The sequence below is a fragment of the Microplitis mediator genome, chromosome 2, assembly GCF_029852145.1.
Source record: "Microplitis mediator isolate UGA2020A chromosome 2, iyMicMedi2.1, whole genome shotgun sequence".
NCBI classification, from domain to species: Eukaryota; Metazoa; Arthropoda; class Insecta; order Hymenoptera; family Braconidae; genus Microplitis; species Microplitis mediator.
In genome coordinates, this window is record NC_079970.1 from 16,766,362 (window position 1) to 16,791,912 (window position 25,551).

The window sequence follows — 25,551 nt, forward strand, 5'->3', positions numbered from 1 at the left end:
CTTTTGAAAAAAAAACAAAAAAAAAAAAACCCACCCAAAATTAGCCAATAAGTTCATTACTGTGAGGACATCTAGTAAACATTTAAATTTTTACCATTTACATTGGAATATATTAATACATAGTATACTCGATACCATGTATATTAATAAGTGCCATTTCTGATGATAACACATGGAAAAATTTTAGTTACTGGATAAGCTATCTTACAGAGCACTATAATTTTTGGTAAAAAATGTTTCTACGTGTTCTTATCCGTCATTTGTTACTCTTATTGTCAATTTTTCACAATTCCGGATGTCTCAATATTCGTTTTTTTTATTTTTTTTTTTTCCGATTTTGCTTTATTGAGCGTTATTCAATATTTTCAAAAGTCGTTCATTTTTATAGAGAGAAATAAAAACAAATAATTTTTTGAATACTATTAAAACTCATATTACCTGAAAATTACTGACAATTATAGGGTTTAAAAATATTTAATTGTTTTATCTTTTTGTCATCAATAATGACGTCTATGTTCCATTGTATTGAAATCCTTGACATTTAGGTGATAATTTTACAGTAAACCAATATGATTGTTATTTTACTCTTTTGTAATATTCTCTTGGATTTTCTGAGTATAAAACTCAAATTACCCGATTAGTTAAACATTCAATTAAATTTTGTCCAATGATTTTTTCATTGCATAATTTTTTTTTTTAATTTATTTGCTATGAGTTTGTTATCAATTTTTTTGAAACAGTCAAAGACTGATAAAATTACACGAAAGAAAATTATATAGTTCGTTGCAAATAAAAATATGTACATGGGAGTATATATATGTACGTGGAAAAAAGTTTAATAAAGGAGTTTTAAATATAAATAAAGTAATAAAACAAAAATTTAATGATGTTCTGCAGTAAATTTAATTTTCCATAATGACGTTTATTACATTTATAAATTTTACAGCGTAATTAATTGCCTATGAACAAAAATTATTTTTAACATCGAAAAATGTTCATTATCGTTTACAATGGATAGTAATTTTAAAAAATTTATTGAAACAAAATTGATGATTGTTATACTTTAAATTGTAGAAAAATCTTTGTCAGTTGTCAATATAAAATTAATTCCGTTAGTCGATCAAATGAAATAGGCTGCTGGCTTGGCAGCATATGCATATGGAAGTGCGTAGTGCGAAGAGTAGGCATAGTTGGGTGCACTGTAAGCACTGTAGGCTAAAGGTGCAGAGTATGCTATTGGAGCCGAGTATCCTGTATATGCTGGAAGAGTACTAACGTATCCAGGAGCAGCAGCAGCAAAAGCCAAGATAGCAGCGAACAAAAACTGTAAAAATATTTCATACAATAAATTCTATTTATCTACATCGATCCATGTGCTAATAAAATAATAAGTATCTATGCTTAATTAAAATAGATTATTCTAGAAAATGTATTTCAACTCACCAGCTTAAACATCTCGAAGGTTTGTTCTATTGGTTTCAGAACAAGTAATGCTAAAGGATGATAATGCCCATCTTTATATAGTGCAGTAGACAAGGAGTAGGATCTGGGATGGCCTCCCCAGTAACATTACACTCGTTTTCATTTTTTTATATTATAAATACTCTCGGCCAATGAACGATGATACTCGCAAAAAAGCTTGTATACATCAGTATACCTACTCTGCCACAGGCAGGAGAAATAGGAGAAGGGCATGAGTGCAGATTCAAGGACATGGGATCCAGGCGTGGTCAGATTTACTGGATTTTTAAATAAAATAATTAAAATTGTAACGTGGAAAATTTTGTAAAAGAAGTTGACAAAGTAGTTTTACCGATTTTTTTTATTCATCTGCTTTCAATGCTTTTTTATTATATTCATAATTGCTATGATTAAGAAGATGAGTGCAAAAAAATTTAGAATGTAAACACGTAATGTGTGTACTACACGCCATAGTGTTTTTTCGTAGTTCAACTTTATTGTCAACATTCTACTACAGTGTTTCTTGACTGAGAGCTATTAATTATGCAGTTTCGTAGATATTGTTAGAAATATAATTTTATTTTCAAAAGTAAACTAACTACTAGTTTATGTTTACAATTCAATAAATAATATACATAATGTTAAAAAAAAAAATATGATTATGGTATCGAACCGATTGACGTTTAAATGTAAAGTAAAAATAAAACTCAATGTAATAAATAAAATTTTTCACTTATCAATTTTATTTTTATCTAATAAGTTCTTTCATTTTTACATTCGAGAAATTTTTAACAATATTATAATTAATAACATTACAGAGTATAATTAATCTATTTAACGTTAACTTAACTAAACATGGTATTTTTTATTCTAATTTATTGATTCCAAAATTTCAATAACATATTTATCAATGAAATTTCAATAACATTATCCAGAAAAGAATGCTTCAGATCTACGAAAATATAATTTTTAAAAAATTTAAATCTATCTTGATTTGTTGCGATCTACAAATATGAAGGCTAAAAAGAGTTCAAATTATCAAACTTTACAGAATTCAAAATTTCCATTTTTTAAGAGATCTTGGAGTCTAAAATAAATTCAAAAAAATTTTAGGTATCAGGAGATCGATACCAATTTGAAAAGATCTGTATAGATCTATTAATATCGATGTAGACCTGAAATTTGAAAATTTAGATCGTTGCGATCTAATCAGATCTCATAAGATCTAAATTATTTTATCCCTCATACTTGTATGTAAAAATAAAAACTATTATATAAAATGAATCGAAAGTATATATATTTATACATAATTAATTTAAAACCACTAATTATATATTCAAATTGAATGAGTTTTGAAATACTTGAAATTATCAATTTGAATGTTAATGACACTAAACTAGTAAATGGTACTCGGTCATCAAAACAAGTAGCAGTATTCACAAGTGTGTAAAATGCGTCATCCAATTAAAAGTAAAAGGTGATATTAACCAAGTAAACTGCTATGAAACTGGTTAGCTACTTGCAAGTGTCCAGCATATGTGTACTTAGTGAACTTGAACTTGAGGTACTTGTACTTATGTATAGAGCTATAGAGAAAGTAAAGTATAAAGAACCCGACTCAAGTAATACATGTTGATATAGTGAATATTCTCAAGGTCCACGCAGTCCTTCATCTAAAGTCATTGACCGAGTATACTTACGAAGCACCCTCTGAGAAAATTATATATTTCTATATTATATATCTCTTTCTTAATCAAAGCCGCAGTCACCGCAGATTTCAATAATTACGTAAATATTTTATGCACTTGGAGTTTTTTCCATTTATCATTCAAATTGAAATTGATATAGGAAGAAAATAATTCACACAGTCTAATAATAATAAAAATAATACTTATAGTAATTATAAAATAGCACTAATAATATTCTTAAAAAATATTACTAACAATGATTTAGCTAATAAGGTAGGTATAAAAAATTATACATAAATTTTAAATTGAATGTCTGGTTTATTTTTCAGTTTAATTATAAATTCAGAATTATGATGCATATATAGAGCCAAAAATAAACAAATTATTTTTTAAAAATGAGACGATGAGATTTTTTGAGTTATCAATGTTGACTTAGATGTAATAAGTTGGAGCAGGGTGATACGCATAGGCGTTGTATGAAAGAGGTGCAGCATAAGTAAGTGGAGCAGCAGCGTATGTATTGTGGTTTCTGAAGAATTGTTGACTACTTGATGACACAGGAAATGCTGCAGGAAGAGCAGCATAGGTTTGAAATAATGGTGATAGTCCTGGAGCTGGAGCTGGAGCTGGAGCAGCAGCAGCAACAGCCAAAATTCCGAAGAAGACACACTGTAAAATAATTTTTAATTAATAAATAAATTAGTCTACTAATGTATTATAGATACTACAAAATATTAAAAATTTAAAGTAAACTTTTTTGAATTAGAAGACATATAAAAAATGTTTTAGTATAGATTAATAAGTTTACCAGCTTGAACATGATTACAGAGTTGAGGGTTTGTGTATTGCGATTCGAACTGCAAGCAAGTTGAAGGCTAACTGTGATGATCCAAGAGAATCTAAAAGCTTTTATACCCCCAAGAAGCAAAGTCTTCAGGGTCATGAAGTATTTTTTTGTCTGAGAACCTGTCGAGCGTAACGATCAAATGGAGATTGTTTCCCACCACTCTTTGTTCTTTGTGTCATTCTTAATTTATATACACTCATGCCATAAATTAAAGAAACAGAAAAATTTTAGAAATTTTTTAGTGATTTTTGCAAGGCTGTAACTTCGTGAAAAATAATCGTATCAAAAAACAAAAAAAAGCATTTTGTAGCTTGAAATCTCTAGTTGGAAGAACTAAAATGGAAGAAAAAAAAATTGCAACTTGTTTTTTTGTGTTCGAAGTTTTTTTTTGACATTTTCTGGAAAATTTTTTTTTTTTGTCATTTCCTTGCATTTGCTAAGTAACCAACGCAAAAATTTAAGAAAAGTCGAAAAAACAATATTTTTTCATTTTGATTATGATTACACAATTAAAGGAACAAAACGGCTCGATGGATCAATTTAAAAATTTGTAGAGTTATTGGGCGTACATTATGCTAAAAAAGTTCCTGGCAACATTATTTTTTTATCGATATTTGCAAAGTAGCGGTTGATTTACTAAAAAACCAAAAAAAGTCATTTTTTCGTTCTTACTTCTAATGGATGATAAAAATAAAAAAAAATTCTTTTTTCAAAAAATGATGAGAGGGTCTTGTAGGGAATTTATTCAAGTTTTAAACGCCGCCCTTCTATTTACTGTGCGATTGGTACCCGAAACATCAATGATCAAACCCAAAAGGATCATTTTTCGTTCGAAGGCTGATATGTCAGCGACAAGTTATCGTACGAATCTTAAAAAAAATGCAAATTAAAGCTGATTAAATTTGCTAACCGACCTATGCATTGATTAAGCTGAAAAATTTTTTTTGCAGCCCGTGGACTCTCTCAAAGAAAAGAAAAAATTTAGAAAATTTTTGTGTCGCGGTATTTCTCATGTTCGCGCAATGGCTGAAGGTCTAAAAAAATTTGATGAAAATGTGTCGACACTAGAGATTTCAAGCTACAAAATGCTTTTTTTGTTTTTTGATACGATTATTTTTCACGAAGTTACAGCCTTCCAAAAATCACTAAAAATTTTCTAAAATTTTTCTGTTCCTTTAATTTATGGCATGAGTGTATATTAGTTTATTAATGAATTTAAAATTTTTCATGTATTTTTTAGGAAAACTATTAGTGATAAATAATAAGCATGGATAAATGATTAGTTCAATTTTATAACTAAAAATAGATGAAATTATTTACTAAAATACTCATAGGGTTGAAATTTGGTTACGAAAATATAGCATACATGATTATTAATTATTGTATCAAGATATAAATCATTAATAAATGAGGGAGTTATATAATGGATAATACATCATATAATAACCAATATATATTAAGTTTTTTTTATTTTGTTGGCATATGAATAAAATAATGTGTGATTTGAAGACTTGTATAACATATTATATAACTAGATACAATTATATAATTTAATTATTATCGTCGATACTGCGGATAATCTCTGATGAAGTTCATATTTTTTTTTAAAGGTCAATAAAAAATGCAATTTTCACTTACATAAAGAAATTGAATGGCTCAAAAGTATAATAGCGATTATTATACTAATATAAATATTTTTTAAGGTAGTATACTACCGTATACGGTTATGAAAGCAATATTTCAAGAATTTCTTAAAATTCAGAATATAAGTTATTGAAGATATAATACACATGTTCTTAAAATTTCAGGACGATTTACCGTGTTAAACATGAGATATTTGTAATTAAAAATCATATTATTAGTACACATAGCATGGGAGAAGCGTGGGAGAATTTATACAATTATGAAAAACTTTTTCTACTCCCTTTAATTCTAGAAGTTTGAAAACCGTTCAAAAAAAGTTCGTCGTTGTGTCACGTTTTGAACTTTGCAATAGTCAACACTTTTTTAACCTTTTTTTGACATTTTTTTTTACACGGGTAATAAAAAGTTAAAAGCTAATAAAAATTTTATTTTATTTTTTTCCATTCTAATATAGTAAAATTTTCTTAACGGGATAGTAAAATTTACTAAATATAACTAAAAATTAATATGTAATATAGAAAATTTTCCATAACCAACATATGAAAAATTACTAAATGACTTGTAAAATATGCTTATCTGTTTATGAATTTTTCATATAAATCATGAGCGTTTCAAGATTACTATCCAAATTTAGTAATTATTCTCATATTTTTTAGTAAAATTTGCTATATTTTTTTCTCCGTGTACTAAATTTGTATTTACCCGGGTAAAAAAAAATAACTTGATTTTGACTTAGTTGGCGTAAATGGGTACTAAGTTGTCTTAATCGAATTTCAATCGTATCGTCCAGAGACTTTTTTTTTTTTTGTTAACTAATGTTATTAACAAATCAATACGATAAAAATTCGTTTCAGAAAAAATGTTGTCGATTGGTAGTATCAACATTTTGTCGATTTTTTCAATCCAATCCGGACTTTGAAAAAATCCATTTGTTTATAACTTTAGTTAACAAAAAAAAAAAAAAATGGTCTTTGGAGGATACAATAGAAATTCGTTTTCAAAAAAATGCTGACGATTGGTGATATCTACATTTTGTCAATTTTTTTTATTGTCTTTGATTTTTAATGTAAAAGACAAGAGAAAAATTTGTTGGGAGAAGATGTATATGGAAGAGGAGAAAGTCACCGGTGCTAAGCAGCAGCGGAAGTAGTTCAGTGCTCGCCACTAGATGGTCGGCCAACTTATTGTGCTGTCCCTGGTTAGATAGGTATTTCAGAGTTTTTATATTTGATACTTGAAAACAATTCTGGTGTGGATATTGCCCTGTTATTTGACAGAGTAACAGGTACCTGTTTTGGTGGTCATATAGTAGACGCTTAACTACATAATTACATTGATAATTCCTTGAATAATTTTTCTCGATATTTAAAAACACAAAGTATTTTATTAAATCAAAATTGTAACTGATACTATTAACATGTAGTGTAAATAACAGTTGGTGTTACTATTTTGTATCAGTTTTGAGCACTACTGTGTAGTACCAGTGACTTCGAAAACTAGTTCACAGAACTAATATTTAATATTGGTGACGTCGTAGTTCAGGCTACTATGCATTTTTCTCTCAGTGTAGTCGTTTAGGTTTAAGACTCGTCGCTCATGTACTTTCACTCTCTACCTCACATTGTAATTAAAAAAATATTTGTTGTGATTGCGATTATTCAGCTGTAGAAACTTTTCAAAATTAATATGATTGTTTATATACGTGCATTTTTTGAGAAACTCGATATACACGTCAGTCTCAATGTTGGGTGAGAAGGTCTCCCACGTCAGCATGAGCCGAACCTTCTCACCCGGAATTTTACTAAATACCATTTTATAACTTCTTAAGAAATTATCATTTATCAAGTCAAAACTCTCATTTGCTGGATATCTAGCAAATACGTTTCTAATATTTGGCAAAGCGAGAGTGAAAGTTACTTCCATATTTGATTTTTTTCAAAACGTCGGTCGTACAAGAGGAGAAGAGGAGATGATGGCTGCCAAAATTGCTCTAAAAAATCGAATATAATCACTCTGAGATAAGTTTCTTACCTTATATAGATGACAATAAGGACTTCCTGTTTTCATTAGCACCCGGAATCAATGATACTTGGTGCTTCAGAATAAAGATCTTTCATTTTAATAATGTTACCTGGTTAAAACTGGAACTCGCTTGTATCAGCTCAGAACATTCGGATATTTGGACTACGGTAAAAATTGATGTGGAAGATCGCAACAAGGGACGCGTTTTTATTGCAAAAGTCAGCAGGCATTTTAGTGAATTTACAAGACACAAGCACTTCCGATACCTTCGTTCAATGTTACCCAAAGACGACCCTGCTGATATGAAATTGGAATTACCCAATGATACATTAACAATTTGGTTGGAAGTAATTGTTTACATCGGTCAAGTTCCACAATTATTCGAATCAAATCTTTCCGATTTAACATATCTTTGGGTTTAATGAATAACAACATGTTTGCCACGAAATTTTTTAAAACGTAAATTAATTTTTAAAAAAATACTAGCGTATCGGAAGAATAAATCTCTGACATTCAAATTGCAAAAGGTTTACATTAAATTGAAATATTCATTAATAAAAAATAAATACATGTTTTGAATAATTACTGCATTAAACGTTTACATAATTTTTTAACTTCTCGCTAAGAAAATCGACGACTTTCGAAAAATTCGGGAAGTTATTGTTTTCACCCCGATTTTCGAAAATCGAGTTTTCATCAGATGTCGACGTTTTGAGGTCCTAGGAAGCTATTCTGACTATTTTCAGAATGATTCCCGAGCGTGTGTATGTATGTGTGTGTGCGTGTGTGTATGTGTGTATGTATGTGTGTATGTGTGTATGTATGTGTGTGACCGGTCTATAACTTTTTAACTAATGAACCAATTTGGATGATTAAGGCGGCAATCGAAAGAGCTTGTTGGCCATCAACTTTTCTGAAAATTTCAAATCATTTGATCATGTAGACTCGAAAATATTTGCGAATTACAAAAAAAAAATTTTTTTTTTTTTGTTTTTTATTGATTTCTCAGAAACGACTCATACGATCAACTTTAAAATCTAATCAGCTCTAGAACTCAATAAAACGCGTCGATTGCCGCCTTAGCCATCTCAATCGGATAATTCGGTCGTGAGATATCGTGGGAGAAAGAAATGCTAAAAAACGTTTTTTTTCGAAATCAACGGCTTACAAAAGTAATTTCGAGCTCGAAAAGCTCGAAAATATATTCACAACAATGTTTTCGAGTTCCTCGAGCTCGAAAACAGCGGGGAGTTTTCGGGCTGGCCCGCAGGGTCAACCGATAGACAGATTTTTTTCATATGTTAACTCAAATATTCAAAAAATAATTTACAGAATTATTTTTTCTTGATTTAAATACAATTTCTAAGTTATTTAAATAAAAATTTTCGTAATTATGTTTCCATTACATATAGTGTAATAGACACATATTCAAGGTGGTGATTTAAAATACTTTAATGTGCGATTCGCTGTGAATTGAAATACTTTCACGTATTGTCATGAATACTTACTTATTTGTGATAATTTCGTAACAATGATTGCAAGATGTACTTGATGCGTAGTGGCGGGGCTGAGTTTGAATAAGTATAAAATGGATCAATAGCTGCTAAGTTTTTAGTAGCTTCTGATTGCTCAAAGAATCAACAAAAAATAAAACTGAAAAAATGTTTAAACTTATCGTGAGTATAATTCAAATTTTTTTATTAATTTTAAATAAAAATAATGAACGAATAAACGATTTTATTTTTTTCAGTGCATCTTTGCTCTTATGGCAGCAGCTTCAGCAGGAATTGCACACCCTGCTCCATTGATAGCGACTGCACCTGCAGTTCATGCACCAATAGTTACTGCTCGTAGTAGTCAAGTAATAGCTAGGAAATATAATACATTTGCGGCTGCTCCTTTGGCTTATGCTGCTGCACCGGCTATCGCTGCACCAGCTCCAATCGGGTATGCAGCCTCAGCTGCTATCGCTGCACCAGCTCCGCTTGGGTATGCAGCTCCAGCTGCTATTGCTGCACCAGCTCCGCTTGCGTATACAGCGCCAGCTCATCCACTAGCGTACACGGCACCAGCTGTTGTTCCTCATCATGCAGTGGCTTACAGTGCGCCTGCATATGCAACTGCACCACTATTATTCAGAAAATGATGATATTGTCATAAATTTTTTTTATATTTTAATTACCGATGTATATTTTTTCTGTTAATAAAATTTTTACCAAGCATTTTTATACTTTTTATTTATATTTATCTTTATTATATAGGGACAGAAATTTACTCAATAAAAACTATTTATTGTAAAGAATTACTTTTAATTTGAGTAACAAAAATTCAGAAAGGGGGGAGTATATATATATATATATATATATATATATATGTAATTTCATTATTGGAGTAAACATAATATGATTCGGATAATTTTTTTTTTAAATAATAAATTCAGAAAGAAAAGAAAATTCCAGAGCCATTCAATAAAATATTTGAATAATTATGATAGAAGGTGATTGACTGTAAATGTGATATTATTCACGACGAAAATTCAATTAAAGGGAGAGGCAATATAGGATACCCCCTAAATTTTATAATAAAAATTGATTTTTTAAAATGTTTATTGAACATTCCACAATCACTTTTGTACGTATAATTAAGCATTATTTTAAATTTTATTTGTTAAACGATTTCCAAAATCGAAAGTGTCAACCGAAAAATATTAATGACTGTTATTTTATCATAAAAACTATTGAAAATTTGTTTTTCCTCCTTGGCATCCAATAATTATGTGAAATGTAATTTTTCTCTATGTAAAGATTAGAAAATTTAGTACTTATAAGAAAATTTAGTTTCATCAAATTTATTTAATTTCCAGAAGTTTTTTTTCACCTTTTTTAGAAGGTACCTATTGTGCCCGCAAAAAGTGAAAATTTTCAACGGCAGCTGAAAATTCCTTCTATTCACTAAATATTATTAAAAAAAAAAAATAAAAATTTAACGTACTTAAGTTCCCGAAAATTTACAATTTTTTCATGTACTCCGTTTTGCTCCTCCTTTCCATTAGTAACCATTGCTGCGAGGAACTAACTCAGTCAATGAGCGTGTTTGGACGAATAATTAAGTATAGTAAAAGCCTATTTCACTATATACATATTTATTATAATAACTAAATCAATTTTCTTCACTGCAATGTTTACGTTTTTTTTTCTCCGTGTAAACACTACATAATTAAAATGCAAAGCGTCTAATTGTATACAACTTTTGTAATGATTGATTCAAAAATTTATATAGTAACAGTAATTACATATACTCTTGTACATCATTGTCAGCCAATGGTAAATTTTTTTTCTGGAAAAAGAGAATGAATTGTGAATCCATATGTTTCGTTATTTTTTAATTCTATAACTGCTGGTATTTGTTGAAGGAATAAATGTATAAATGTATCATCTTAATCACTTAGCTGACATCACTGTCTGTTAAAAAAATGTCAGCGCACAAAAAAAATTTTTCACTAATAATTTCCTGCAATTTAGTGTAAGCTCAATAGAACATCCAATAAAACAAATAAAGAGAAACAAACAAAATGATTATCATATTTGGTCATTATTACTTTTATTATATTTATGGCGAATAAATACTTTTAATAAAATTTATTTTTAACCTGTAAGCACTACCATAAATATGGTTGATTTTAAAAACCACATTTTGATAAATTACTAATTAATAATCTATCAAAGAACGGATTAATTATATAATTTGCGTAAACGGTGTGAATCAAATATTTTAGACCAATGTTATTTTCACCGACATTGTTTCATAAACTAGAATTTCTGATATTAATTAATTCAATAGATCGTTACCTTTCAAAGTGACAATCATGAAATCGATTATTATTATTACTTTAATTTTTTAACTTCCCGCTATGAAAATTAAAAAAATAAAAGGGAAATTATTGGTTTCGGTCCGATTTTCGAAAATAAAGTTTTCATTAGATCTTGACTGGACGTTTTGAGGTCTTAAAAAGCTATTCTGACCATTTTTAGATAGACGCCCGTGTGTATGAGCGTGAATGAATCAACCGATTTAAGAAAAATTAAAATTAAATTTTTTTTTTTTTCAGGTTTTCTCCGTATAACTCATAAACCACTTGCCCGATGCACCCCAAAATTTAATCAGTTTTAAGTCTTGGTGAGCTCTTTTATGATTGCCACCAAGAACGCTCGAATCGGTTGATGCGTTTAAAAGATAACATCCGACAAAAATTCTTTTTTTGTTAGTGAAATGTATATGTTTTTTCAGTCTAACAGTTTTTTGAGCTCGAAAAGCTCAAAAATTTCCAAGTGATTATATTTTCGAGCAAGATCAACTTTTTTGTGAACAAGAAAATCTATTTATTATCCATTTAAAATTTTTAACCTGAAATATAATAGCGAGTAATACTAACGCCATATTTTTTAATTGTTTGTAACTAAAATTTTTAAAGACTCATAAAATAATTACATTGAAAGTAAAGATTTCTGATTATAAGCACCATACAATAAAAAACGTTTGACAAATTTTTGGAGTCCAGAACCATTTTTTCATCTGTATTACATTGACAAGAAAAATGTACTGGAAGTGATCGCAACCATAGATTTTCAGAATTTATATATTAATCTTAAAATTATCCTAAAATCTAAACTAAAGAGTAAAAAATATTTTATCAAAGTGTAAAAAAAAGTCGGTGTCAAAAATTAAGCGTTTAATATTTAACGTTTTTGTGTATAAATTAATAACACCCTGCCATTTGACATTATATTATTTAACCAGTTTTAATCAATGTAAATACGTTAGCGTCGATTATCAAGCTTAGAAGTTGATTATAAAAAGTACGGGCAAACGTATACGGTCTATCACGATTGGCACTATGTAAAAAATGTGGTTTAATGATAGACCGTGATGAAAATGCTGTTAAGAATATCTTATTAGCAAATACCACCCAGAAGAATATATTACTTGAGAATCAGTCTAATAACGACTATTGTCAAATCTAAAAACTATCTGTATATAGATACGTACTTGTAATGTACGTAATAATTTAAAAATCATCGTGTCAAAGTTTCCAACTAAATATTATATAATTTTTTAAATTCTATACCATTAAAAGAAATGTTAGAACTACATGCATTTGATACTAAAAGATGTTACAAAAATGATACTGTCGTCAGTATACCTGCGTCATCGACTGCGTAATAATTAACTTATTTCAATTTGAATCACGTCGGAGAAGAAAGCATTCAATGAGCCTTGTTTAATATAAAAGCGAAAGATATTCAAACAATGGTCATTCAGTTCTCGTTGTAGTTCAGTGAAGACAGTCATAAATAAAACCAATATATACATATATAAACTATGCTATTAAAAATGAGTGTAGGTCAAATTACAATTTTCTCTTTAAATACATTATATAATTTTTAGATTGCAAATCAATTTATTAATAAGTAATTTTCATTTTTCAGATAACATGTGCCATTTTATTGGCTTTCTTCAGTAGCAGTATGGCAGGAATTATTCATTCAGCACCGATTGTTGCAGCGCCTGTTGTAGCAGCTCCACTAGTTGGTTATGCTAAGGCAGTACCTCATAATATTCCACCTCATGCATCCAGAATTGATATCAATACAAGAGCATTAGCTGCTCCTTATGTCGTTGCGCCTGCTGCTCCAGTAGCTGTAGCTCATGCAGCTCCAGTAGTTGCTGCACCTCCAGCTTTAATTGATTATACCAGTTATGCGTCTCCATTATACAGATCCGCTTTTATTGGTTAATACTTTGGAACATTAATATGTAATACCTTTGCCATAATAAAATTTTTATAATCATTAATAAGTTTACATTATTTATTATTTCTTTTTGGTTCTTTTAATTTTTTGTCATACATAATATACTGTTTAGAAATTTAAAACAAATTTTTGTTATGAATGCAAAAATTAAATCAATTTACTCTAAGATAAACTAATTTTTACAAAAAAAAAAGAAAAAAAAAAATTAAAAACAAATAATAATTATAATTCGTGGACTTTTTTTAAAGAAAATGTTGGAAATCAAATTAAATTTTTTACGCATTATTTGTTCCACTACTAAAAAACTTTGTATCCATTTCCTTTCCAACGTGTTTATATGATTTCATAATTTTTTACTATTCGATAGTATAAAAGCTATCAAGCTTTATAATTTCTTAATTTATCTCTCCTACTCGAGGCTTTAATGTGATTAGGAGAAAAATATGATAATGTTTTATTAAAAGCATTGATTAACACAATCTCAGATAAAATCAACCTTCTCTCAGATTTTTCGAACACGTCGTTGTGAAACCTTGAATTACATCCTGCTTACTTCAGCAGCAGATGAAAGGGCAATAAACATTGTATATGTGTATCAATAAAATATTTTTCCCTAAAAAAAAAAAAAAAGGAAAAGTATATCGAGCCGGTTTGTAAATTCAGATACTGAGTTTTTGACGTAAGAGTAAATCTTTTTTTATTTACGATTCGTAGACTCTTCAATTGCATTTTCAGATCGATAAGTTAATAGGTACATGGCTTTTTTGAAAGTAAAGTATCGTTATAATGAATCATAAACACGTGGTAGCTGGTACAGCAGCTATTGTATAAATTATTATTTTTTTTTTTTTATTATATATTCTCAATATATACTACATTCGAAGTAGAGGGACTTTGCTAATATTTGAAACTGTAATTTTTCGACTATTTTTTTTTTTTTTTTTTGCCAATTTAAAATTTTTAGCAAAAAAAAGTTTTTTTCCGAGTGTTTATTATCTGAATTATTTTATTGAAACCTGTAAAAAGTTGATTTTGAAGCAAAATGGGCCGCGATTGTAAAAAGAAAAAAAAAATTTTTTTGCCAACATTTTCAAATTGGCCGCGTTATCAGAGCTAATAAAACTTTCCCCATCAGTCTCGGCTTAAAAAAAAATACGACTGTGCCTTTTTTAACAATAAAATATGTTTTTTTTTTCGTCTTAAAAGTTATTTCTTTCGATCCCGGGTTCAAGAATTTCAATCTAATTTTGTCAAGTAGTTAAAAAAATACCATTGATATTTATAAATTTATATGAATGTATAATACAAGGGATATCACACCGTTACATTGTGATAACTTTTATAAATCTCAACGTAAACTTTAGTCGAGCTCGAAGATGAATATAAATTTTTTTTTCAATAAAAAAAAATCACTATCGTTGATTTAATTTTCAATATTTTTTTTTTTTAAGAAATCACCTATGATCTGTTGGTTAATTTGGTAAAATACAATTAAAATGAAGAAATCAACCCTCTACTTCCGATTACTACTCGTGTGGCATTTTTTGTTGGAGTTGAATTTTTGCCTTTCAATAGAATTGAGTTATAAGTTCAATGCTTTAATATTAAGAATTTAGCTAATTTCTTTGAGACCACAGTCGCATGCTGTATTTACTTGCGTGTTTACGGCCATACTGGATATATTAGATCTTTAGTGACTTATCGCTCATTCATTTCCAAAATACTGTCGTATACGATACAATTACTCATTGAATAATTCAAGAAAAAAGGAAATTTATTGATAGTTTACTTTAATGAGCCAAAAATTATTTAACACAATCTATCCCTATAGGAGTATCAACATGTGGATAAACATTAAAAAAAAAAGAATTTTCATTAAAAAAAAAAACATACTTTTACTGTTATTATCTTATTTACAGTCCATATTGTTTCAATATGGTATTGATTATACGAACGATTTGAATACCGTATTAAAGATATAAGCGCCAATTTATGCTGTAAATATAATTTTATTAATCAATATCCACGTAAAAAAAGACTGAGGTGCAAAGTTCAGTAGTGTTAAAGCCATGTTTACATAGCGAACAGCTACGTTGAATTTTAATCATTTGCTCTTGATTTATCACATAAACATACACGCTGAAAAAAAAGTAGTACACTGTAAAAACCCGATGAAAAAAGATTTTATACAATTGTATAAAATTATATACAAAAAATGGCCCGATCCAATTGTATACAACTATGTAGAAATAGTACACAATTCTATACAAATTGTATACAAGTCTATATAATTATATACAATTTTATACAAATTATATACAATTCTATATAATTGCAATATGTACAATTGTATATAATTATATACAGTTTGTATAGAATTGTATACAATTTCTATACAAATTGTATACAATTGGATCGGGCCATTTTTTCTATCCAATTATATATAGTCTATATATAATTATATATAGTCCATATATAATTGATATATAATTCTATACAATTGTATAAAATCTTTTTTCATCGGGAAATCACCGGGGTAAGTCCAAGCGGTGTAGGTGTTAAAATCGGCGGTGTTAAATTTTAACACCGAAAGCGGTGTGAAAATCACGCCGCCACCGGTGTAAATATTCTGTACCGGTGTTAAAAAAAATTCCCCGGTGTAAAAATAACGCCACCGCCGGTGTAAATATTCTAGACTGGTGTTAAAATATTTTACTTTGTGAATAATTTTAGTTACTCGATCATTATACTTGTTAATAAATGATATTTTTTATTAATTTTCATAAAGAACTGACATTTTTTGTGTTTTATGATCTTTAAAGTTAATACTCCAAGCGGACGCAGTTTATACCCCGCTTTTACACCGCTTACTCCACTTTTACACCGGTTACCCTGCTTTTACACCGGTTTAACACCGGTATTTCAACACCGCCGAATTACGCCTCCTACACCGGTGTAATTTCATTTTAACACCGGGCGGAGTTAAAATGAGTCCATTTTTAACACCGCTCTTTTTACAGTGTAATACTTCTCATCTTAACGAAGTAGCTATTCCCATCGTTACATCTTAATAATTCTCATTCTTTTATGCTAACTTTTCCTATCGGAGACGGTAAGCATTCACGGAAAAAAATGATTGACAATAATTGTAGTTCAACTTGTAATAATTAATGTTGTGTTCAATAACTAATATCGTTTCAATCAGTAAACTTGTGATTTTAATTTTTAAACTGCTATAATTAACAGTTAATCATTGAAATATACTGCTTTACTATTTAAAATTAGTACTTAAACCTTAAAAAACTACAAGACACTTGTCAAAAAAATGCATCTGTTATTAATTTCTTACGTTCTACTCCATAATATTTACTGAGATTCGGTCTAGGCGCGCTGTTGACGAGCGCTGTTGACGAGAATCTCAGCAATATTTACTAATTTTTTTTTTCCGTGTTCTTATCCGTGGTGGTAATCAGTACTATCTCAAAAGGCAAAATTTTCAAATTTTTCAGACATAAGAAATGTTACTATATAGATGGTAACTATTATTATCGGCAATAGTAATTATTACTATACGAGAAACGAATATTTAACATAAAAGCATGATAACATACAGATGGTGCAAGATGGTGATAGTTGGCATTTTTTTATTCAGCGTGTACAATATGAAAAAAATTATATTTATTATAACAAAAATTATATCATGTGGCAAATTCGTAAGAATAAGCTTGAATGCTAATTATGTGAATAAAATGAAATGGATGATTATATGTTGTAATTGAAAATTTATTACATGAACAAATTACTGCAATGACACCTTTTTGATTGACAATATTTCTCAATCATTTCAGTTACAGTCTTAGGATTCGTTGTGAATATAAATTGAACTTTATAGAAATCACATGGGTATTATAGAAAATGACATTTTGAGTATTTATAAAAAAAAACTCAAATGTAATAATCTACGTATGTATTTCTGTTTCAATGATTGAATTTTATACATATATTCATGAGTAATTTTAAAAAGTGAAATGCTATTTTTTCCAATTGTTTTAAAATAAAATCATGATCCGGATACATTTACACGCGCATGGAATAAAATCGATATCGCTGACCAAATAAAAAAAAAAAAAAGAATATGATTGTTTAAATGTAACTTTCTCACTTTTTATATACTTTTATAACTTTTCGTAAATACTAAGATCATTACAAATTCCTAAATTTTAACAAGATCTGAACTCAAATATAAGCGGGGTAGAAAGCCTTGAGAAATTAATTGCGCGTGACTAAAAAGAAGATAGTATAGAAACAACGAACGAATATTAACTTAATGGTCATATCACGTGCAGGTTTTGATTTTAATAAAAAAAAAAATAAATAATTTGAAAAAATAATTAAAAAAAAAAAAGAATCATTGTACAAGCTATTTTATTGCAAGTACTCTCGAAACTCTTCACTGTTTCATGTCTCAGAATACGTACCCATCCAATCGGGTGTGGCCTCCGGTCAGTCAAAGGCCATCTAGTATGCGAAAGCATGGTAGGAATGACCAGCAAGGGGGATCCCCTGTATGGAGGGGATGCTTCTTTGTTAGCAATCTAAAGCAAGACCGTATAAAAGCACCTGAGAACTCTTGGATAGTATCGCAGTTTTCACAGCGAACTTCACAAGCAACTAATTCTTTCACAATGATGACCAAGTGCCTCGTGAGTATCTAAAAAATATTTTTTCAAAATTTTATAGTATATTATGTTTAACAATGGAAAAAATAGAAAAAAATTTCTTCTAAGCTCCAATACTATTTAAGTAAAATCATAACAATATATTTTTTTCAAGACATGTTTTAAAGAAAACAGAAAATATGTATACATATATACACTTATTTTGTTTTTCTTTACTCTGGAATTATTATTTTTTAATTCTTTTCCAATTTGTCCGGCTTCTTTCTATCTTATAATAGAAAATTCTCTAATACTGAACTTTTCTTGTACAATTATTGATTAATGTTTTTTTAAATTTCAAATAGATCCTCTTCTTCGCTCTGGTAGCTGTCTGTTCGGCGGGTATTATCGCACCTGCTGTACCAGCTGCGCTTACAGTAGGAACATACGCAAGTAGTTACAATGCACATGCAATCAACCATGCGTATGCTGCGCCTTACTATGCTGCAGCACCAGCAGTCGCAGCACCTCTGACATACTCAGCACCATTGGCATACTCACATCCATTGTCATACTCAGCACCATTCACATACCCGGCAGCGTACGCTGGGTACAGCGGACCAATAATTGCACGCCGTTAATCATTTTCGATCTGACCACCCACAGTCTTTAAAGTATCAGTCATTGTAAATTTAAAAAAAGTGAGGATACTTTTCAAAAAGATTACCAAGTCATAATTATTAATGACATAGTTCAAAAATTTATTAATGTAATATTATCAGTTCAGTCGACTTTTAAATTAAACAATTGTCCAGTAATCGGTATGAGGATGACGATTAAATCGATTATTATTGTTCATTGAAATGATCGAGGAACTGATGTACCAACTGGTGGTCGATCGGCTTATGGTAATGATCTACCGATATTTATATTGGTACGGATCGTAACAGGGCGGTGGTGCCACTAGCACTTGATCTCTCAATTCATCATTCACTTTCAAATAAATACAAGTTATTTTTATCATTTTTTTATAAATATTAAAGTTGCAAAAATAAATAAAAATTTATTAAATTTATCTCTGATGTTTTTTTCTTATTTCAAATAATATTGTAAAATTTTTTTAAATTTATCTTTTATTAGAATAGAAGGGAGGATATAATTATTATTTTTATTAATAATACTACTATATTTACTTATTATTATTTAAATTTATTTTTTTATTTTTATTAAAATAAATTATAAGTAGTCATATATATATATAATTTACAAAATGGGACCATACGTGCCCGTGATTTTTTTTTTATTTCCTCTTGCATAATTCTTTTATCGCAATATATGGACAATGAAAAGAAAGATATAGCACGTACACTCAAGTCATAAGTTTGAAATTATGATAAGTAGGTTCTTAAAATATATGTTAAATGATAAAAGAATATTTATACAAGTCGCTGCAATGTAATGTAAGTCAAAAATCGATTTCACTTAATCACAAAATCAAAATCAGTAAAAGGACTTGCATCAAGTAATTCAATGACTTTACTCCCTCTCCTAGTATTGTCACGTAACAATTGTTGATGTATATATGTTTAAATATTTATTTAATTTTTATATTAATGTCCACGGAATTTAAATTAACATGCCAATGCTCCAGTTATAAATTTAAAGTTTCCGTTCTACTTTCAAAATTAATGATAGATTTTAATATTTTGAATGCCAGAAAACTTAAATAAATGTTTCAGCTAAAGAATGTTGAATACATTTATTAAAAAAAAAAGCTATTTCGTATTAACAGTTATTAGTTCTCGCGGATATAAATTTAGAATAGTCTAGAAGATTCAATGATTAATATTGATTTCATTATTAATTTTATAGCTATATAGTAAAATAACTTTTGTTAAATAAATTTTTACCGAAGAAAAGAAATTAAAAATAATTCAATTATTAAAATGAAACAGTGCCATGGAAAAATGATACTTGTTATTCATAGTGTCTGGCAATGAAGAGTAAAAAATAACTTGTTGAATTAATTATCTGTAATTAAAGAAGTATCATATATATCTATAATAAATTTAGATCATTTCCCAACAAACAATATTTACACTGAGAAAATGAAATAATATTGTCCAAACAAGAATTTTTTGGTTCGAGAAATCCGTTTCAAATATTTATTTTATTATTATTAATTATCAATTTCTTGAGAAAAGAGCATCAAATTTATTTTTGATATTATATTGTGGGTAAACAAAAGAATAGCTTCACTTGAATTAAATAAAAATTATTTCCATCAATTCTACAAATTCTTGAGACAAAATTATATATTCTCGAAAATTATCAAGAATATATGTTCTGGTATCAAGTAAATATTCTTAATAAAATTATTTCTTTTTCTCAGTGTATATATAGAAGAGAAAAAAATAAAATATACAAGAATTAAAATTAAAATATAAATAAAAATTATTAATGAGTTCTACATCGACAAGAGCGAATTTATCGAGCCCATCAACTTCAACTACAGAACCAAAAATCGATGACGCTCATCCTATAATGAAAGAAGCATTTCAAGTTTATAAAAATAGACATGGTGTTGACCATGTAAATTCAGAGTTATCTTCCGTTCAAACTTCTTCAAATACGAATGAAAGAAGTCATAGAATTAGACACAATCCTCAAAAGAATAATGACACACCTAATGTACATCAAAAATCATTTATCGACAAAACATTAGATTCAGTTTTTATAATAACCCCTTTATTAGCTGTTGGTTATATTTTATGCACACAACTTTCAGTATTTTATAAAATAATATGTATTATACTTTTAGCAATAACTGTATTATTTTATACATTTCAAAAACTCAAAATTAATGTTTGGAAATTTATGAAATAGTATAATTTATAATTAATTATCTATTTTAAAATTAATTTAATTAAAAAAAAATGTTTTTTATTTTAATACTACATTAAGATACAGAAAATTATAATTATTATAAATATTCTTGAGAAAAAACAATTTATTAAATTAAAAAAAAAAAATTTCAAATATTTTATTTTATTTATTAGAGAAAGAAATAAATTATTAATACTCCGCTTTATTTGAAAAAAAAAAAAAACTTTTAAAATATTTATAGTATATATTAGACAAAGAAAAAGAAAGTTATTGGAATAAAAAATTTTCAAAATTTTCTTTGTATTATTAGATAAAGAAACGAAATATTTATTAAAGAAATAATTTTAAAAAAATATCTACTATATTTAGATAGCAAAGCTAATTACTTCCAATCGGTGTATATATATCTATTTACGAATCTTAAATTTGAATAAAAATGAACAGATTATCCGCTTCAAATATTGGCAGCAGAATACAAAGTGCTGTAAAAAAAGTATCATTAACACCAGAATGTGAGGGTTTGGGATCTGCATTGTCATTGTCCGGTCTAATACACTTGGGATTAGCTGTCATAAGCTTTATCCTGTTAGTTGTTGTTATTGGAATTCACTATTCGGGAAAATTGACAGACCACGAAAGTAAAATATATTTCTGGACAATAGTTGCAAGTTCGGTGCTCAGTGGATTAAGTCTTCTCGTTGGAGTTTGGCAACATTTCGTTGCTAAGAAAATTAATTCATGTATATCAGGAGGACCATCTGAATAATCATAATAATTATATGAAATCCATATAAAATTAATGCATTTTATATCAGATCCATTTGATGTAAAGATGAAGATGTAATTGAAATCAATTGGTTCTTATCGATTCGACGTAATTAATTAATAAAAAAATTAAAAAAAAAAAGTATATACATACACATATATTGACTACATTGCAATAATTACAATTTTTTTTGTTCAGCGACAGTTAAATTTGTCTTTAAATGATTAGATTAATTGATATTGTTGCTTTTGTCTGCATTATTATCAATATTATTTTTTAATATATAAAGAAATGATTAATCCATTCGTGATATATAAATCTGATTGATTGACGACAGTATATTTATTATTTAGTATTTAAAAATGCCACGAAAACTTGTGTTTGCTATTAGACCCACTATTAATCATTCTCCTTTAAACGAATATAAAATATTTCGTCCTGGATTTCGAGAATTTACCAAAACACCTTTACTACCCGGAAAATTATTTAAAAAAATAAAAGAAAATGTTGCGGGTAATAATGATTGTATGGATTTAAAATTAGAACAATCTCCGATAAGTACTCAGCACATGGAATCAGATCAATTACAAACAAGTATTATAAAAATTGGAAATCTTTCACCGACACAGACTGTATATGCTAATTATGAAGTGACGGAGCACAAAATAATTAAATTCAAATTATAAACTTATTGTATATTTATTTTTTAATTAATATTTATTTTTAATTTAGTTATCATCAATATAATATACTCTAAATTTTTTCAATAATTTTAATAGTGTAATAATATATTATTAATCTTATGAGCCAGTGTAATTTATCATAATGATAATTTATACTTCATTTTTTTTTAGCTTATCATGAATACTAAATAAATTTTAAAGTCATTTATAATTTTTTTATACTGATTCCAAATCATATGAATTTAAAGAAAAAAAAAAAAATTACTTAGTCGTATGAATGTTGATGCGGTAGTATTTTGTTTCGATAACATTTGTGTTGTGACTATAAAAGTTTTTGACGGTTACCTTGGAGAGGAAAAAAAACAATTAAACATTATTTTAGTGCAGATCATTAAACTCATATTAATATCCTTGATATTTGACCTCATCAATCAACATCTTCAATAAAATTTTTTGATTTGTATTGAAACTTTTGACAATATAAAAATAATTCGATTAAATAAAATATAAAAAAACTGCTGATTTAAAAAAAAAAATGCGTGAGATTGTTCATCTTCAAGCGGGTCAATGTGGCAATCAAATTGGTGCTAAAGTAATTATTTATTATTATTATTTTATTTATTATATATATGAAAAATCTCAGAAAAAATATATATTATTAAAAAAATTAATGAATGGGGAAAATAAAACTGTTTTTGTTATTTTTAGTTTTGGGAAGTCATATCAGACGAACATGGAATTGATCCAACTGGAACCTATCACGGAAACTCAGATCTCCAGTTGGAACGTATAAATGTTTACTATAATGAAGCGACGGGTGGAAAATATGTCCCACGCGCTATTCTAGTTGATTTGGAACCTGGAACAATGGATGCCGTTCGTTCAGGACCTTTTGGTCAAATATTTCGTCCTGACAATTTTGTATTTGGTCAAAGTGGCGCTGGAAATAATTGGGCTAAAGGTCATTACACCGAGGGCGCCGAATTGGTCGATTCTGTTTTGGACGTTGTTCGAAAAGAAGCCGAAAGTTGTGACTGTCTGCAGGGTTTCCAACTTACTCATTCTCTTGGAGGTGGCACGGGTGCAGGAATGGGTACTCTTTTAATTTCAAAAATACGTGAAGAATATCCAGATCGTATTATGATGACTTTCAGTGTCGTTCCTTCACCAAAAGTAATTTTAATTATTTTTTTTTTAAATATATCCAATAAATAACTATTATTATTTTTATAATTGAATTAATATGGTTATTAAAAAATTTTGAAAGGTATCTGACACAGTAGTGGAGCCCTATAATTGCACCCTATCAGTTCATCAGTTGGTAGAAAATACAGATGAGTCGTATTGCATTGATAATGAAGCTCTATATGACATTTGTTTTCGAACTTTAAAACTAACCACCCCAACATACGGTGATTTGAATCATTTAGTAAGTGCAACATTAAGTGGAGTCACGACTTGTCTAAGATTTCCCGGTCAATTGAATGCAGATTTAAGAAAACTTGCTGTAAACATGGTACCATTTCCACGTCTTCATTTTTTTATTCCTGGGTTTGCACCATTGACATCCAGAGGATCACAACAATACCGTGCACTAACTGTTCCTGAATTAACCCAACAAATGTTTGATGCTAAAAATATGATGGCTGCTTGTGATCCGCGTCATGGAAAGTATCTTACTGTTGCTGCTGTTTTTCGTGGGCGAATGTCTATGAAAGAAGTTGATGAACAAATGCTTAATATACAAAATAAAAATAGTACATATTTTGTTGAATGGATTCCAAGTAATGTGAAAACAGCAGTATGTGATATTCCACCAAGAGGTTTAAAGATGTCAGCAACGTTTATTGGAAATTCAACAGCTATTCAGGAACTTTTCAAACGTGTGTCTGAACAATTCACTGCAATGTTTAGGCGTAAAGCATTTCTTCATTGGTATACTGGTGAAGGGATGGATGAAATGGAATTTACTGAGGCTGAATCTAATATGAATGACTTGGTTTCTGAGTATCAGCAATATGAAACAGCAACAGCTGACGACGAAGGCGATTTTGATGAGGATGAAGAAGGCGAAGGAGATGCATAAATAATCGTTTTTTCTCTGTTCATTTTTTTTTTTTTTCATGACTTTTCTTGACTCTTCAAGAAGATTAAAAATTACTTCTCATTCTTTCAAGTCGACATAACTCTGACTATTATTACACTTGTTACCATTATTTAATAATTACGCAATTACGCGCTTTGTTTAACGTTAAAATTAAATTTTTTTTTTTTTTTTTTTTGATGAGCAATTAATTTTGATTGTACACAAACCGTCCAACATTGACCACTAGTTAATAAGTATTTGAACGTGACTCTGCGTAGCTTATTAATTATTCTAAAATTACATTATTTACATTTTGATTAATAATACTATTAATTCAATCGATTTCAACACCGGAAAAAATTATTTAATTTGATTAAATTTAACATGTATTTTATCTAATAATTAAAAATACTTTGGTTTATAAAAATGACATTTAATAAATATTGATTTTTATCATATCAATATAAAAGTTATGACTCAAGATTGTTAAATCTTCAATAAACTATTAACCTATCTCACAATCTTAATTATAATTTTCATTTAATTTATTATTTTTTTTTTAATTTCTAGTGTTTAATGTAATAATATGTTTTATAATCATGCAAGAAGAGAAATCCTGTTGTCCTTACTCCACAAACAATTCACATAATTCCAAGATGATAGGTAACTATAATGTAATTACAACCTTTGTCCTAAAGTTAAAAAATTTTATTTATCTAGCGAATGTAAAAAAAAAAAAAATAAATACTCTAGTTTAAAACTAATTTCGATTGTGTAATTTTCTTTCTTTTTTTTTTTATTATCAATATTAAGTGATTAGAAATAGTCCTTGAAAAATTTTCAGTAAACAATAACCATAACTTTAAATAATATTTTCACGACCTCGCATCTCTCTTTACAGTTGATTGCACATGGTGTCTCCTTCGTGGGTGTGTCTATTCATTTGGTTTTTACGCTTGACAACACCAGGTTCCCAAGGTGTATAAAAAAAAGGAGAAAA

General features: G+C 28.3%; 4 protein-coding genes across 4 annotated transcripts; 3 read left to right on the plus strand and 1 right to left on the minus strand.

The window, feature by feature from the left end:
• Positions 1-3,447: 3,447 nt before the first annotated feature.
• LOC130663101 (uncharacterized) lies at positions 3,448-4,105 on the minus strand. The gene is made up of 2 exons (XM_057462172.1): positions 3,958-4,105; positions 3,448-3,818 (listed from the first exon to the last, which is right to left on the minus strand). The coding sequence occupies exons 1-2, from the start codon at positions 4,090-4,092 to the stop codon at positions 3,582-3,584; spliced, it is 372 nt and encodes a 123-aa protein (XP_057318155.1). The 5' UTR covers positions 4,093-4,105; the 3' UTR covers positions 3,448-3,581.
• Positions 4,106-9,232: 5,127 nt separating this feature from the next.
• Positions 9,233-9,877, plus strand: LOC130678637 (cuticle protein 16.5-like). The gene is made up of 2 exons (XM_057485976.1): positions 9,233-9,338; positions 9,413-9,877. Exons 1-2 carry the CDS (start codon positions 9,324-9,326, stop codon positions 9,806-9,808), a joined length of 411 nt encoding a protein of 136 aa, XP_057341959.1. The 5' UTR covers positions 9,233-9,323; the 3' UTR covers positions 9,809-9,877.
• Positions 9,878-13,038: 3,161 nt separating this feature from the next.
• Positions 13,039-19,205, plus strand: LOC130663195 (uncharacterized). The gene is made up of 4 exons (XM_057462311.1): positions 13,039-13,059; positions 13,149-13,452; positions 17,874-18,175; positions 18,496-19,205. The coding sequence occupies exons 1-4, from the start codon at positions 13,042-13,044 to the stop codon at positions 18,769-18,771; spliced, it is 900 nt and encodes a 299-aa protein (XP_057318294.1). The 5' UTR covers positions 13,039-13,041; the 3' UTR covers positions 18,772-19,205.
• A 2,575-nt stretch (positions 19,206-21,780) lies between these two features.
• Positions 21,781-25,315, plus strand: LOC130678635 (tubulin beta chain-like). Its single transcript, XM_057485974.1, has 3 exons — positions 21,781-23,057; positions 23,174-23,638; positions 23,733-25,315. The coding sequence occupies exons 1-3, from the start codon at positions 23,001-23,003 to the stop codon at positions 24,549-24,551; spliced, it is 1,341 nt and encodes a 446-aa protein (XP_057341957.1). The 5' UTR covers positions 21,781-23,000; the 3' UTR covers positions 24,552-25,315.
• Positions 25,316-25,551: the final 236 nt, after the last annotated feature.

Excerpts from the sequence above, each read along its gene's own strand:
- LOC130663101 (XM_057462172.1), bottom strand. The coding sequence starts at position 4,092 with ATGACCCTGAAGACTTTGCTTCTTGGGGGTATAAAAGCTTTTAGATTC. Across the intron at positions 3,819-3,957 it reads CTGTAATCATGTTCAAGCTG|TGTGTCTTCTTCGGAATTTT; the intron begins GTAAACTTATTA and ends ATTATTTTACAG.
- LOC130663195 (XM_057462311.1), top strand. Across the intron at positions 13,453-17,873 it reads ATACAGATCCGCTTTTATTG|AAAAGAATCATTGTACAAGC; the intron begins GTTAATACTTTG and ends AATTAAAAAAAA. Across the intron at positions 18,176-18,495 it reads CAATGATGACCAAGTGCCTC|ATCCTCTTCTTCGCTCTGGT; the intron begins GTGAGTATCTAA and ends AATTTCAAATAG.
- LOC130678635 (XM_057485974.1), top strand. The coding sequence starts at position 23,001 with ATGCGTGAGATTGTTCATCTTCAAGCGGGTCAATGTGGCAATCAAATT. Across the intron at positions 23,058-23,173 it reads GCAATCAAATTGGTGCTAAA|TTTTGGGAAGTCATATCAGA; the intron begins GTAATTATTTAT and ends TGTTATTTTTAG. Across the intron at positions 23,639-23,732 it reads GTGTCGTTCCTTCACCAAAA|GTATCTGACACAGTAGTGGA; the intron begins GTAATTTTAATT and ends AAATTTTGAAAG.